This window comes from Phocoena phocoena, chromosome 10 (genome assembly GCF_963924675.1).
Source record: "Phocoena phocoena chromosome 10, mPhoPho1.1, whole genome shotgun sequence".
Classification (NCBI taxonomy): Eukaryota; Metazoa; Chordata; class Mammalia; order Artiodactyla; family Phocoenidae; genus Phocoena; species Phocoena phocoena.
Window position 1 is genome coordinate 6,179,403 of NC_089228.1, and position 15,934 is coordinate 6,195,336.

At 53.2% G+C, this 15,934-nt stretch overlaps 1 protein-coding gene across 1 annotated transcript in view; it reads right to left on the reverse strand.

Annotated features, from left to right (window-relative positions):
* Positions 1-1,115: 1,115 nt before the first annotated feature.
* Positions 1,116-15,934, reverse strand: part of SLC6A11 (solute carrier family 6 member 11) — a 119,947-nt gene continuing 105,128 nt past the window's right edge. The window contains exons 9-14 of the mRNA XM_065886239.1: positions 12,718-12,830; positions 9,831-9,968; positions 6,018-6,120; positions 5,112-5,212; positions 4,147-4,317; positions 1,116-1,268 (exon numbers count right to left, since the gene is read on the reverse strand). Of these exons, the coding sequence (XP_065742311.1) occupies positions 1,116-1,268; positions 4,147-4,317; positions 5,112-5,212; positions 6,018-6,120; positions 9,831-9,968; positions 12,718-12,830 (779 nt within the window). The remainder of the gene's footprint in view (positions 1,269-4,146; positions 4,318-5,111; positions 5,213-6,017; positions 6,121-9,830; positions 9,969-12,717; positions 12,831-15,934) is intronic.

The window sequence follows — 15,934 nt, forward strand, 5'->3', positions numbered from 1 at the left end:
GCTCCAGGCCCGACCACAGCTCCCTCCCTGGAGGCTGCTGGAAGGTCCTACAATGCAGATCCCGTGGGGGCGGTGGCAGGACAGACAGTCGCAAGCAGAATAGAGGCTTGCTGCCCGGGCCCGAGAACCAGCGCACAGGAAACCCCAGCCAGCCCTGCTGAGGAGGACAGAGAGGCAGAGCGGAGTGTGCGAGCAGACAGCCAGGAGGAGCCCTGCCACAGGGCCGAGGACCTGGCTGGTCGCAAAGATGGGAATGCTCATGGATGAAATCAAACCACAAAGTTTCCATGATAAACTTGACTTTAAATAAGGGGGTGAGAGGCGAGGGGCTGCCCACCTGCAAGTCTTCAGAAGAACCCGAGATCAACAGCGGGTCTGCAAGCCAAGGAGGCACGCAGAGCATCCCCAAGAGATGAAGCCAGGTGGGCAGAACCTCAGAGGTCACCTGATCCAGCCTGCCCCACTGGGGACACGCGAGAGGGGAGGGAAGTGCCCCAGATCACACGGTGGGACCAGGGAAGAGGAGGGCCTGCCACCCAAGAGTCCTGAGTCTGCTGGGACTTCTTCTCTGACACAGCCTTGCTGTCTGCAAACCCACCTCTAGGAAGCTGGGGATGGGAAAGGGACGGGCTGAAGGGGAGGCATGGCAGCGCGGAGGAAGGGCAGCTGCGCAGTCAGGGACAAAGGTGGGACACGAACCGGTCGGTTCAAAGGCTGACGGAGCGGGACAGGCATTGCTCCCGCCCACCTGCCCCACAGCCCGAGTATAAAAGTCTGACCCTATGATACAACTTCCTAACCCCTAGAAAATGCTGGTTAAAAGCGTCCTAGCACAAGAGGATGACACTAGTCCCTGTATAGGGTTATCTCTTCGTCTTGTTACTCACATGGCAACTGGGGGGCGAGGAGGGGATGTGACTTGAAACCAGAGTGGGTGCGGCCACCTTAAAATTAACTTGTTAATAAATCCTGTGCAAAACGAGCAAGGCTCTACCATTAGGTGAAGTACGTGGTTCAGGTATTCATTTGTACACAGGGCGGGGACGGCGGGGACGGCGGGACGGCGGGGACGGGGCGGGCGAGGAGCGGAAGAGGCATCAAGGCGGCAGGGGCGCTCAGAAGTGCGTCTCCTTCTCTGTGATAGCCGCAATGGTCCCATCACCCTTGAGTTTGGCGTCACAGTCATTAACCATCACCGTCCGTGGGCCTGCCCCAAGCTTGCCCCGCGTGCTCAGATCGGCGCTGGGGGTCGTCAACTTCTGGAATTTCTACATGGTTGGAGAGGAAAAGAGCTGTCTGAGAGTGGCTGCCAGGGTCCTGGGCCTGCCTTGGCACCTCCCAACGGCACGGTGGACACCTCGGGGCAGTGAAGCCACCAGCCCCAGCCCTGCCACTCAGAGCTCTGTCCTGGACGATACGTGGACCTCCGGGTCTCCGTTTCCCGCCCCCACCCCCGGACATGGGGACACCGGGCTACCCACTGCTATCACTGGATGAGGAGTAAGGAGACAGTGAGCGAAAGCGCCCACCCTGAACCTGGCCCGCTGCAGGTGGCCAGGACGTGAGAGCTGTACCCAGGGCTGCTTGCTGCATCCCTCCTCCCGTGGAGACAGAGAAGCTGGGGTGTGAGCCGCTGCTTAGCCTCACTACATGTGGGGCAAGTCACCTAACATCTCTGGGCTGTGTTTTCCCATCTGTGAAATGGGATAGGAGTACCTGCCCGAAGGGCTGCTGTGAGGATGAGCTACGGCACCTCCAGAGCCGTTCATATAATGATCGCTGGATAAACAGGTACGTTTCCCACAAAAGGCTGTCATCACGCTCCCCCATCCAGGGGAAGAGGCGGTGTGTGTCTAAAGACGGAAACGTTATCCCTAAGGCCACAGCCTCACGCCGCCTGGCAGAGTGGCCGGCTCTGGGCCGGACGCAGACAGGGTGGCCATCGTCTACTCTACCGATGAGGGAGTGGAGGCCATGGGCAGACCCTGGACACACGCTCCTGCCTCCTCGGCCCAGCCTCGGGTCCCACACCTCAGCCTCATGTGCACCTCCAGAAGACATCAGGCCAGGATTTGGGAGGCCTTTCCTGGGCATAAACCTTCTCCCCAGGAAGGCTGGGAAGACTTTGGGGTGGCTGGTTTCTTATGATCAAGGTTCTGTTTTCTCTTTCAGATCCTGCCGTGCCTGAGAGAGGCTGGACCTATCCTGCCCGGATGGGATTAACAGGCAGCTCCCGCACCCCCGCCCACCCCTCGGCAATGCCGAGCACCTCCTGGGTGCCAGGCATGGTGTTAGGCTCTTGACACAGGACAGGCGCTGGGAGCACGGGCTCTGGAACCAGACACCTGGGCTTGAGTCTCAGTCCCACCACTTAACTGGGGCAAGAACTTAACCCTCTGCGTCTCGTTCCCTCATCTGTCCAAGGGGGTCACAGTGGCACCTGCCTCTAGCGTTGTCATGAGGTGGCCTCAGATTTGTTGACCCATCCACAGCTCTTAGCACAGACAACCCATCCTCACAGCAGTTCTCTGACCCCATTTTTCCTTCCAGATCCTTCCCATCAGCGGGCAGAACCTTCTGGAAATGGAGGGAGGTGAACTAACTGGCAGGGGTCTGCCATGGCCAAGGGGTTAGGGCTCCAGGGCTGCTCTCCTCTGGACACGTCTGGTCCCAAACCAGAATTAACAACTGCCCTTGACCTACATTCCCTGCAGGAGCGGAGGACCCTGACTTGCTTGAGGGCACAAGCAGGCTGGAGAAAGGGACCTTCCCTCTCAGCCTGCCCCTCCTGGCTGGATGTTGGCTTTTCTGGAGCTCAGGCCCCTGGGTGGGCAGGAGAGCTGGCTCTTGCCTGGGCGTGTCTGCACACAGGCCGCATGCTTGTGAGACGCAGGTCAGCCCCGAGAGCCCTGGGGTGCTGCGTTGGGGCAGGAACGAGGCAGGGGCGGGGGCACAGGGTACCTGCTCTGTCACTCAGAGGCTGTGTGCCCTTGGGTAACTTGCTTCACTTCTCTGTGCTCAGCTTCCTCACCTGTGACATGGGGACAGGAAGCTCCTCCGCCTCACAGGACTGCTGTGAGGATTCAGTGGCCTAGTGCTCGTAGACGGCTTAGAGCAGCGTCTGGCACACAGCAGACAGTTTGCAAAATGGGCGAGAAGCTGACTCAGACCTTCTGATCTGCCAGCGGGTGGGAAAGGAGAGTGAAGAGAGAGTGGGTGGGGGGGTATGACGGGTTGGGATCCGAATTCACTCTGCTACCAAGAGACCACATACTGCAGATTCCACTGGCAGGAAACGACCATAAGAGGCACACACACAGAGACAGATTTGTGCGTGTCTGGGCTTGGGAACAGGGCTTACTGGGAATGGGCACCAGGGATCTTAAAAATAAATAAATAAAATAAATAAATACAAATATTTGCAAACTGATTTATGGTGATGACTGCACTACACAGAAAGTTACTAAAAAAAACCCCCACTGAATTGTATACCTGAAGTGGGTGAATTTTATGATATGATACAGAAAACATACCTCAATAAGATTGTTAAAAATTTTTGGTTTGCTAATTTTTGGCTGTGTGATCCTAGGCAAATGACTTAATTTCTCTGAGGACTAGAGGAGATGCAGCACCAAGAGAGCTTGGCACAGCGACGACACAGGATAGATGTTCCACAAATGTCAGAGCCTCTCCCTGTGCCCCGGGAATGGGGTCCTTAATGAACAGAATCCACAGAGCAGTAAGAGCTAACACTTGGTCTCTCTCTCTCTCCCAGGTCCTGGTCTAAGCGCTTTCCCTCTGCATACTCACTGAGTCCTCAAACAACCTCTGTAAGTGAGGGACTGCTGTTGACCCATTCTACAGATGAGGAAACTGAGGCTGAGCTCAGGGAAAACGTCTCAACCCCGAGGCTTCAGCACAGCAGTACTGATGAATACCCGCCAGGGAGGAGTTGGCCAGGCTTCCCTGGGAGACACGTGGGGCACGTTCTCATCACACCCATATCCCAGATGAGGAAGCGGGGACCCAGACGTGCCCGTGGCTGTGCCCACACGCACCAGTCCTCCCAGCACTGCCAGCCCTGCCCTGAGCTGTACCCCCCACCTCTGAGCCGCCCTTCCTGACCCCTCCTCCCAGGCTGCTCACCTCCGGCAGCGTCCCCTCCGTCTTCCACACCTTGATGAAGACCCAGAGCGGGATGCAGAGCATGGAGGACAGGGCCATGAGCCAGCCAATGCCATAGCCCCAGGCGGGGTAGGTGTAGATGTTGTTGTACTTGAGGGGCTTGTACTTGACCAGGAAGAAGATGAAGATGCCCTGCGGGGAGACAGGGAAAGGTCCCTGGGGCGGCCCTCAGCCTGCGTGTGGGCAGCCAGCAGGGGAGACAGTCAACCCCATGTGGTGGCCTCAGAGAGGTGAGGCCCTGCTGGGTCCACAGCGAGAAACACGGGGAACTGACCCCCACAGATCCCAGGAGACCCTCCCCGACCCCCAGAAGCCTCATCCCCAGCCTCTGCCCAGTCAGGAATTATTATTTTTTCCTAGCTACTTCTCAGGGCTGGTTTCAAAGCTGCCTTTCAGAACTAAGATGGTTTGTGAAGATGCTCTGAGATACTTCCAGTGCCAAGAACTGGGTGAAGAGCAGGGGGTTTGTTTTTTTAATTAAACATCCTCTCACAAAGGCCTCTCCCGGTCTGATGTGAGGGGTAGAGCGTGAGCCCCTCGTCACCCTCACACTGCTGCTTCACTGTGAACAGCAGAGCCAAATGCCTTTCACGGGACCCTCGGCCCCCGCAGAGGCAGGTCCCAGCCGCCTTCTATACATATGCAGGCATAGAACCTGAGGTCCCAAGAAGGGAGGTGATTTGCTCACAATCACACAGCAAGCTGGTTGCAGGGCTGGGGTCCTAGTGAGGCCCCCTGGCCAAGCCCAGAGACTGTCCCCACAATGCCGGCTTTGAAAAGTGTCAGGTGCCTCGGACCTTCTGAGGGCACAGAGGGTCCCCAGGGGGACATCACCTCCTCAGTCTCGGCCTCAGCCAGGTCTGGGCTCTGGGGTGCAGAAGTACGTGGGTGGGTGGGATGCAGGCGGCTCCCGGCAGGGCCCTTACCGCACAGATCCCGGGGGTCACGACTTTCCAGCACCATTGGATGAGTGACAACGGCCGGTAGCCAATCATGTCTTCGATGTTATCATAGAAGCGGTCGCTTCCTGTCCAGAATAAAGAAGACGGGCACACACACCCCAGAAGATTTCTGTACAAGACTCAGAGGGAAGGCTATGAGTGTCTGGTTTCCCCAGCCCAAGACAAATTGTGGCAGGAACCCTATTTACCGCTTAAAAACTACCAAGGTGTTACATATGTGAGGTGTCAGGATAAACTGCAGTAGAAGGGACTCTGGTTCAATATTGGGAAGACCCCTTCTGACCTTGGGCAGTGAGGTCCAGGAAACGGGCAGGAGTTTCTGGGGGAAAGGAGGAAGGTGGTCCCTTTGAGTCAGGGCCAGGGGCTGGCTGACCTGCATGGGGGCAGGGGGCAGGGCTCTGAAGGTGAGGGCCGGACGGGTGGCCTGTGGGGTGTCTATTCCCGAACCACACTTGGGAGTGTGCATCATCATTGAGACCAGCAACCCTCACGCACTCATACGGTTTGGGGAACCAGAAGGCATGTGCTGACTGAGGGCCAGGCACTTGGGCTGCCTGCTTTGCCTACACTACCTCCTGCTCGGAGACACTACTCCATTTTGCAGATGGGAAAACTGAGCATCAGGGGCAGAAGGACAGAATCAAGGTCACAGGGTCCGAGCCTGGAACCCCCCCCTCTGCTGCAGGGATATAAAAGCAGGAGGGTCTCCCGACAAGTGGGAAAGGACAAGAAGTCCCTGAGGGGAGGACGAAGAGGTTGATGCAGATGGAGACCAGCCACAGGGAACCCAGGCTCAGCCGGGTCCCGGGTGCCCATGTGCTGGGCACCATGGTGGCCTCTGGGGTGTGCGAGGGCTCAGCCTCTACTCACCGTACACCCAGCCGATGCAGATGCATTCAAAGACGGCCACAAAGAGAAGGCACATCCCACTGGCGGCGTAGGCGTCAAAGAGCTGGAAGATGTACATGCCACCCTGGGGAGTGAGAGGACAGAAGTATGGACACAGGGACAGACACCTGGAGAGCAGGGTCAGCCAGCTGGCCTTGGGAAGGGCTCTCTGCCCTGCGGCTGCCACCAGCCGGGACTCACCTCCACCAGGACAGACTGGTCTCCCCAGGGTCCTGGAACACTGCGCCCACCACACCTGGGCGCCCCCGAAGACCACCCTCTGGGGGTTGCTGAGATTGCCATGGTTTGTCTTGTCCCTGCTCCCCAAATGTCAGAGACAACACAGAAGACCAGAGACTGGAGGTTGGGAAGGCTGACTCTCCAGGTGGCTGTGACAGCCTCCCCACTGGCCCCCCTGCCTCCAGCCTCCCTCTCCTACCCTTCCACACACCAGCTTTCACAGGGACCTTTCCAACCTGCAAATCCAACCATGTCACCCTACAGTTTACAATTACACCTTGGCTTCCTTCAGCCTGCCAGCCAGGGCTGCCCTCCTCACTGGGCCTCAGCTCCCCTTCCCACAGTCCCCCTCAACATGCTCCCTCCTGGACACACCAAGGGACTGTCTCACTGCTGTGCCTTTGTACATGCTATTCCCTTTCGCTGGGTAAGTTCCTTCAAAGCTCATCTCAAATGTCTCCTCCTCCAAGCAGCCCTCCCTGACAGCCTCGTTCTTTCTTTGGGCCTCCATAGCACATTTTAAGGATTCATAGTTTAAAAAAAAAAAGTGTTCTGCCATCAGCTACTCTGTTAGCTCTGAGCTCCTGCTGGGAAGGCCCCCGCACTGGTCCTCTGTGTGTCTCCCACCCTCAGCACTGGGCCCAGCTTGCAGTATGTCCCCGTAAGTGCAAATTGAATCATATAGTGAGTGCCCCATTGGGGAGGGACTCTGAATGGCTTGTCCACAGCTGTGTCCTTGTTTCTGGCCAAAGACTCGGCACACAGTAGGTGCGCAATCCTTGTGGGATGCAGGAACAAAGTGGGCCAGCTCTGTGATATGCAAATCTCTGATGATTACGTTCAGTGGAAGGCCAGGGGGGTGCAAGCTTGGCTGGCCAAGGTGCTCTGGAAGGATCTCTGGGAGGCAGGGGAGGCGTCTGGGTGGGCAGAGGAGGGGAGGCCAGATGCAGGTGTGGGAAGGGTTGGGATCCGTAAAGAAAATCCTACAACACAATGAGAGTCCTTAGCGGGACAATCAAAAGCAGTAGAAATAAAAGTACAAAAGGGAGGGAGGGTCGGGTTGGGGGAGGTGTCCCAAATGCCAGGAAAGGACGGGGGTTAAGAGGCCAGGATGAAGCCTGGACAGCCTCCTTATGTGTCTGCCACGGGGACCTCTTGGGACTAAGCTTCTTCTCTGTGTTCCCCAAGCCCCCGGGCCTCCTTCTGTCATGTGAAAGACCACACACCCTGGGACTATTTGTTTCCTCATTCATCTCTTCAACTAGATCAGGGGCAACATCTCAGGGCTGAGTCCAAGTGGTCCTAATGTGTGACAGCAGGGAGTGGTGGGGACTGTGGCTAACTGGAGAGCATAGGCCCCACGTGGCCACACAACTCCAGCCGATTGCTGCTGGGGGACGTAGGCCTGGGCAGCCAGGTCTGCAGATTTTCTGGAAGATGCCCCCAATCCAAATTTTCTTGAGAAATCTTTCTCTTTAATTTTGGTAACCACTTCGTCTTCTTAAAAAATCACAGTGAGGGGGAAACAACATGGATCGCTGGGCCGTATCTGGTCTGGGGCCTCCTGTCTGTGACAGATATGGCAGGCGTTCGGGTCTCTGAGCGTAAGGAGCTTTCTGAGTTAAACCCAGGACTGCCCTCCTAATTGCTCTCCCGAGGGTCTCCTTCCACAAACATCATACATGAAAATAACCCAGAAGGAAGCCTTAACGCCGTGCTCTCCACGTGCCAGCTCTGTGGTACCTGGTCCCAGGTCTCAGTCTAGATTTCCTGCACAGTGTGATCACAGGGCAGGTGCTACAGTTAAACTCAGCGCTCACGTGGGGGAACCCGAGGCCCGGGCCAGTGAGAATATGCACCACAGGTCACCCAGCTGCCCAGCCGTGGGGCTGAGGACTGAGTCCAAGTGTCCGGCTGCAGAGCCCGTACCCTTCACACTGCCTCAGCGGAAGATCAGATATTTGCGGACTGGTTTTTCCCTAGAGCAGAGCTTTAAATGTGTTTAAATGAGGGAGAAGATCCTGCCAGCAATTACTGAGGCCGACAGGGCCCATTTGGCAGCTTGAACTTCCCGGTGTGATCACTCAAGGACACGCTGGTCCTGGGCAGACACAGCGCTGGCTCCCTCATGGGCTGGGGCCCCAGGTACCCCGGGGCAGACCCGAGGCCTGGAGGAGGGTGGGCTGGAAGGCTCTGTGAGCAGGGCACCCAGGGCCGGTGTCCAGGAGGGCGCTCTACCTGCCTGCTGCAAGCCGGGGACGCTGGCCAATGCCTTCTCTTCTTGTAGTGCCACCAGCCCTTTTAAGGCGTCAGGTTAACCCCCCAATTTGTGCGTGACAAAAGACTCTACTTTGCCTAATTAATCAGCACTTAATGAGGCCCTGCTCACTGCCTCCCTGGTTCTCCGTGTGGGGAGAGCAGAGGAGGAAACGGGAAGTGCTTCACCATTCATTTGCTCAAATGCTGATTATCACTCCCATTAATGTGACAATGACCAGGAGCAGTAATAACACCAGCCACCACGCCCCAGAGCGCACCCCATGCCAGGTCCCAAGGGTGCAGAGCAGGTCAAGGTCAGCTCCTGTTCTTGAGGACCTTGGGGCCTGGTGGGGGCAGCAGGTGAACAGACAGGTCATTGTAATGGCCAGAGGGAGGCTGAGTTGAGCTTAGAATGAAGTCCTGAGTGGGAAGGAAAGCAGAGGTGGCTTCCAGGAGGAGGTGGCATTTGAACTGAGAAGTGGAGGATGACAATCAACAGACCGACTTCCGTACCATATCAGCTGCTTCGACAGATTCTGAATTCCCTCATTTCTTTCCATGTTTCTTACAAAACCTCTTGTCCCTCGACAACAGTTTTTAGGCTTTTTGGTGGCTTTTAAAATTAATTAATTTTCTGAGTGTGGATAAAAAGATATCTAATCGCACCTTCCCAAGGTACTTAAGAAAGTATTTATCTGACAGGATGGCTGCAGGAGCGAAGAGAAACATGGCTTTATGAGACAGTCTTAATTTAGGGTCTTGAGGAGCCCCTCCTGACCCCAGGCAGAGACAAGAAGAGGGTACACATGAAGGGCTGGGGCGGGAACACACAGTGCCTGAAGGTGCCCAATTCCTCATGCCTATTCTCAGTGATGCCCCAGAAAAGCCCCCTCTGAACTTGAGGCCGATAATAGTAACTAGTTGAGGGTTCCGTAGCTGACACTGTCCCCTTCACCCAGAAGTTACTAAAAGGGGTGGCCCCGGCATCCGGACGTTCACGATGGCCAGGTAAACCCCGCCTTTCCCTCTGGGAGTTTTATTCCTTCTGGCAGTGAAGTGGAGACCTTGAGCTGAGCACTTACACATGCAGGTCACTGGGCTAAAGGCTTAATGAAAACGTCCACGGAGTCTCACAACAACCCATTACAAACATAAGAACACGGAGTCCCCGAGAAGTGCTGGACCTGGAGCCAGGGTCACACAGCTAGTCAATGTCAGATCCGCTAACCCAAAGCCCAGGCGCTTAACCCTTGTGCTACCCTGTTCACATCACTTACCCGTATCCTTATCACTCACCTCCGTTAACATCACGAGGCCCAGAAAATAGGAGGTGACTGACAGGGCCAGGATGAGCAGCTCCCGCCGATAGCCCCTCCGGAAGACTTTGGGGTACATGTCTACCACAGCGGTCACCAGGCTTTCCACACACACAAACTGGACAGGGTAGAAATGATGGTGTGAAACCCAAGAGAAAGGCCGTTCTTACTGGCCCTGGCTCCAGGCAAGCAGAGCAGCCTTAAACCCTGGGCTTCCTTTCCACTGGGTCTCACCTTCATTCCCACACTTACCCTGATGGAGGACCCAAGAATAAAAACAAGAATCCCGGCGTTTACAGAACTCCGGCGGGCCCATTTAACACATGAGGACCCTGAGGTTCAGAGACGGAAAGCGACCTGCCCAAAGTCTCTCAGCAAGGAAGTGGCAGGGTCAGGACTTGAAATGAGGTCTCCTGACTCTAGAATTCCTTATCCCCCCCAAGCTGCCTATCACGTGCCTATGTGCTGGGCCCTGTTCTGGGGTCAATGACTTAAATGAGACCCAGCCTCTGCCTGGGAAGCAAGATGGGAATCCCTGTAACTGTCCTGAGAGCTGAGGGCTCTGCTGCTGGCAGGCTCTGGTCTGTGGGTGGGACTTGACTTGCTTTGTCCTCCAGGCCTGTGACATTTCCCCTGTCCTTTGCTTCTCGTGGGCAAGTGACCCTCTGCTGGGGGGAGGGCAGTCAGGTGAGCTAACACCCAGCTCTTGCGTTTGGGTTGCGCAGGCTTCAACGGCAGAGCCCGAGCCACTAGGCATCTGTGTCCCGCCATGCTGAGACAGGATTGGGTATGGGCTAAGTTACACTCCTACTCACCCATCAACACCCAGCCCAAATATCCCAGCACACCCCTACCCCCCTGCCCGGGTTCTCCCAGCACTGTGGGCAGACCTCCTGCATGAGCCTTTTCTTCGCTGCTCCTCCTTGCCTCCTACTTGGGCAGAATAGATCTCCCCTCTCTTCCCTCTAGTCCATATCCCTCATCTCGTGGGGCCCGTGACTGCTGTTGACCTGTCTCCTAGCAAGAAGGTGAGACCCTGGAGGGCAGCGGCCACGTCGTTTTCCTCTATTTCCAGTGGCACAGAGGAGATGCTCAGAAAATGTTTAATAAATGAATAATAACAACAGTGGCAAACACATGGTGCTTGTCGTGTGCCAGGCTCAGTTCTAAGCAGTTAACCGATATTAATTTATTTAATCTCTAGGTGTTAGGTCCTATTATTACCCGTTTTGTAAATGAAGACACAGAAGCACAGGGGTGTAAGCAACTTTCCCTGAGATCAGAGGTATAACATATTAGGGCCAGAATTTGAACCAGGCAATCTTGTTCCAGAGGTTGGCTGTCACCTCTGTGGGGCACTCCCCCCCTTCCCTGGAGCCATTCTTTGGCTCCAAATCCTTTCTGGTTCATGTCCACCTCCTTAGGGTATGGATTTCTATCCTTATCGTGCAAAGGGACTGTAGCACAGAGAGGTGAGGTGACTAGCCCAGAGTCACACAGCTGGCCAGAGTCGTGCAGCTGGGACTCAAACCCAGCCCTGTCTGGCTTCAACACCTAGACTCCTAACCTCCAGGCTGCCCTGCCTCTGCAGCAAGGCTGGCCATGCTCGTCCTTTCTCCAGGGTCCCCAGGGAAGGAAGGAGATTCCAGGGAGCCTGTTGATCCAGCACCTAAACTGAAGTGATATCAGAGCAGGTGGCTTAAGAAGCACACAGACCTGGGTGCATGTCCCAGCAAGTCACTCAGCATTTCTGAGCCTCACTTTCTTCCTCTGCAAAATGAGGATAACAAAAGGGGACCCCCCGCCCCAGCCCATGTCGTTATCATGATTGAGAACTGAGGACACAGCTCAGGCACAAAGCCCATGCCATTTACACCTGGGGGTGAGCAGAGCAGCCATCCAGGCCAGACCTCTGGGCCCCCAGTTCCCCTTTGCAAACCAAGTGTCTCCGTCCTAATGCTGGCCTGGCTCAGCCCAGGGACTCACAGAGCCGAGGCCCAGGCCCCACACGCCCTGCAGAGGCGGGCCTGTCACTGTCACACAAGCTGCCAATCCCTCCTGAGGCCTCTGCCCGCAACAATGGACGGGATGATTATCAGCAAAAACACCCGGTGCTTCGGCAGCTCGGCTTAGCAGTTTCTGAGAAACCATCCAGGGGAAGAAATAGGACTTGGCTGAATAGACACACACACCAGCCACCAGGCTTGGGTGCTACGTGACTCGCACAAGGTCACCGGTAGCGGGGTGGGCAGCACCTCACCAAGAGACCCCTGTCTGACAGCAGAGCACCTGGCTTTGGCTGGAAAACCTTCTCTGGGGCTCTTAGGAAACCCAGCCACGATGGAGCAGCAGGGCAAGGGGCAGATTTCTGGGACAGAAGAGAGACTGGAGGCCACAGGTTTCTGGCAGGAAAACCAAGGAGAGGATTGGAGGAGGGTCGGAGGGTGGGCTGGGTCGGTTTTACAGTGTGAGAAGGTGTAAGTGCACGTGCTCGTGTGGAGAGAAAGGAAAATATGCACAGACAAACTGCTAGTCCTAACTCTACAGCCTTCATGGAGGAAGGCGGGCTGCCAAGTGCAGGGTGGGTCGGGAGAAGCCCACAGTGAGAAGAGAGGCAGGCAGGTGGAATGTCAGGGACAGCGGTAGCTGGTGGTGGTACCGAGGACCCATGTGGCCGCCAGCGGCACGACACGGGGCCCCAATCCAGAGATAAAGGAAGGAAGAAGAAGATGCTCTTCCACATCTCCGTGTCCTTCAGGGTCTGGGCGCTTCTGACAAGGACCAGGACGTGGTGTGTAGGTCTCAGAGCTGTTCTGGAGAGCGACATACCTGGCTCCCTGCCCTTCCGGCCTGGGCTCCCCTCTTACCTGGCTGTCCAGGCCCAGGAAGATGAGCATCGTGAAGAACAAGGTGGCCCACAGTGGGGAGAGGGGAATCATGGTGACGGCCTTGGGGTAAGCGATAAAGGCCAGGCCGGGGCCTGGAGAGGAAGGAGAGAGAAAGGGGCTGAGTGGAGTTCAATGCCGCATTCAGTTGTTATTTTAATCCAGCATGTATTGAGTGCTTCCTTTGTGCCAGGTGCTGTGCCTAATTCTCACTCAAATCACGTAATCTCCCAGCCACCCCACGCTGTTGGTACTATTGTGATGCCCATTGTACAGATGAGCAAGCTGAGGCAGAGGGAGGGAAGCAAGGGTCTGGAAGGGTCAGATTCAAGCCCAGGTTGGTCTGACACCCAGACCTTCCTCTGCACAGACCTGTCTCTACTCTTCCTACTGGGGTAGGTGGGGGTAGGAGGGGGACATTCTTATTAAAATGCAGGTTCTCAGGCCCACCCCAGGGATTCCAATTCAGTCGGTCTAGGGTGAGGCAAGGACCAGGCACCCGATGATTCCTATGTAAGTATTTAGAAGTCCAGGCTTGGACAGATGCTGGTCCCCCCAGGCCACCTCTTCTTTTGGGCATCTCCTCTCATTGCCCAGATCCACACTCACGTCTCTTAGCTGCTCCCAGTAAAGGGCGTGCTAGCACATCCTCAGGATAAGCTTTATTAATGTCAAGGGCGAGATTGTGATGTTCTAGCCCTCTAGCACAGTGGTCAAGGGCTCAGATCCTCATTCTTTACTGTGAGCTCTACCTCTGTCTCCTCAGCTAGAAAATGGAAACAATGTAGTCCTACCTAATAGGGTGGTTTGGGGAATTCAGTGCGATGATACAGAATATGGAAAGCATTTAAAAAGGTAAATGTTCAAAAAACATTCATTCTGATTGTTTTCTACCTTAAAAACAGCCTTGTTAAAGTCTAATTTACCTATAATAAGCATTCATTTTAAGTGTACAGCTCAATGACTTTTGAAAAGTGGATACACCCAGATAACCACCACTGCAATCAAGTTCTAGAATACTTCCATCATCACCCGGGGCCCCTGTGCAGTCTCTCCACCCTCATTCCCTGTCTTTGCACTGGTCAACCACTGATCTGATATTTTTTCACCTTAGATTAGCTTTATCCATCCTACCTGGAATTACCAGGTCATATGGTAATTATATGTTTAACTTTCTAAGAAATGCCCAACTGAATTCCGAAGTTAACTGTGCCATTTTACATTCCCACCAGCATTGTTTGAGAGTTCCAGTGGCTCCACATCCTTGTCAACACTTGATGTTGTCATTTATTTATTTATTTATTTATTCATGCATGCATGCAGCGCTGGGTCTTAGTTGTGGCATGCAGGATCTTCATTGTGGCATGCGGGATCTTTTAGTTGCAGCATGCAGACTTCTTAGTTGCGGCATGTGGACTTCTTAGTTGCAGCACACGGGCTTCTTAGTTCTGGCATGCGAACTCTTAGTTGTGGCATGCACACAGGATCTAGTTCCCCGACCAGGGATCAAACCAGGCCCCCTGCATTGGGAATGCAGAGTCTTACCCACTGGACCACCAGGGAAGTCCCTGATGTTGTCAGTCTTTTAAATTTAAACATAGTAGGCCTGAAGTATTATTTTATCATTCTGTTTTTAATTTCTATTTCCCTGATGACTAACAGTGTGGAGTATCTTCACATATCTTTATTGCCCACTCACATATCTCCTTTTGTGAAATGCCTCTTGAGTCTTTGCCAATTTTGGTTGGGTTGTCTCCTTTTTATTGAGTTGTGAGACTTCTTTATAACATATTTGGGATATAAATCCTTTCTAAACATTTTTTTTTGGTATTTTTTTATTTAGTCTGCACTGGGTCTTAGTGTGGCATGCGGGATCTTTAGTTGCAGCATGCAGGCTCTTAGTTGCGGCATGCATGCGGGATCTAGTTCCCCAACCAGGAATCGAACCCAGGCCCCCTGCATTGGGAGCTTGGAGTCTTACCCACTGGACCACCAGGGAAGTCCCTGGGATATAAATCCTTTATGAGAGAGAAGTATTATAAATATTTTCTCCAAGTCTGTGGCTTGCCTTTTCATTTTTTCAATTGTGTCTTGTGAAAATCAGAAGTTTAAAATTTTCCAATTGTTTGTTGCTAGCATATACACAATACAATAGATTTTTGTTTATTATCTTTTTATCCTGTGACCTTACTAAATTCACTTAGTAATTTTCTTCTGTAGTTTTCTTAGGCCTTCTCTATGTGGTCAATCATGATGTTTACGAATGAAGACAGTTTTTATTCTTCCTTTCCAATCTTAATCTTTTTTATTTTTCTTGCCTTATCACACTCTCTAGGAATTCCAGTATTATACGGAATAGAAGTGGAGACAGCATACATCTTTGCTTTGCTTCAGATTTTAGGGTAAAGCATTTAATATTTAATAGCTAGGAAATTAACATTGGTACAATACTATTAATTAAGCTACAGACTTTACTTATATTCCATCAGTTTTCTTCCTTATGTCCTTTATTCTGTCCCAGTATCCAATTCAGGATTCCACTTTGCACTTCATGGCTGTCTGTCTTTAGTCTCCTCCATCCTGTGACAGTTCCTTAGCCCTTTCCTGTCTTCCATGACCTTTTGATGAGTACTGGTCATTATTCTGCAGAATGCTCCTCGATGTGAGTTTGTCTGATGTTCTCATTATTAAACTGAGGTTATGCATATTTTTGGCGAGAAAACTATAGAAGTGATACTGTGTCTTTCTCAGTTTATCATGAGATTATGCATATTTTTGGCAAGAAAACTATAGAAGTGATACTGTGTCTTTCTCAGTTTATCATATAAGGGGACACAGGATGTCAATAAAACTTAGTACAGGAGATGTTTACCTTGATCATTTGGGTAAGTTGGTGAATGCCAGTTTTCTCCACTATAAAGTTACCATGTTTCCCTTTGTAACTGGTAACCATCTCGGGGAGGATACTTTGAGGTCATGAAAATATCCTCTTTCAAGTCAAACCTTTACCCATTGATTTTATCATCCATTGGTGGATCTTGCATGCAATAATTATCCCCATGGTGTTTGCCTAATGGGTTTATATTTTCTTCATTCCTTCTATATTTACTAATTAGAATTTTTCTGTAAGAAAGAGCTGCCCTGTCACACCCACTTATTTTTTCAATTTTTATTAATTTCAGGTATGGACTCTTGGGTA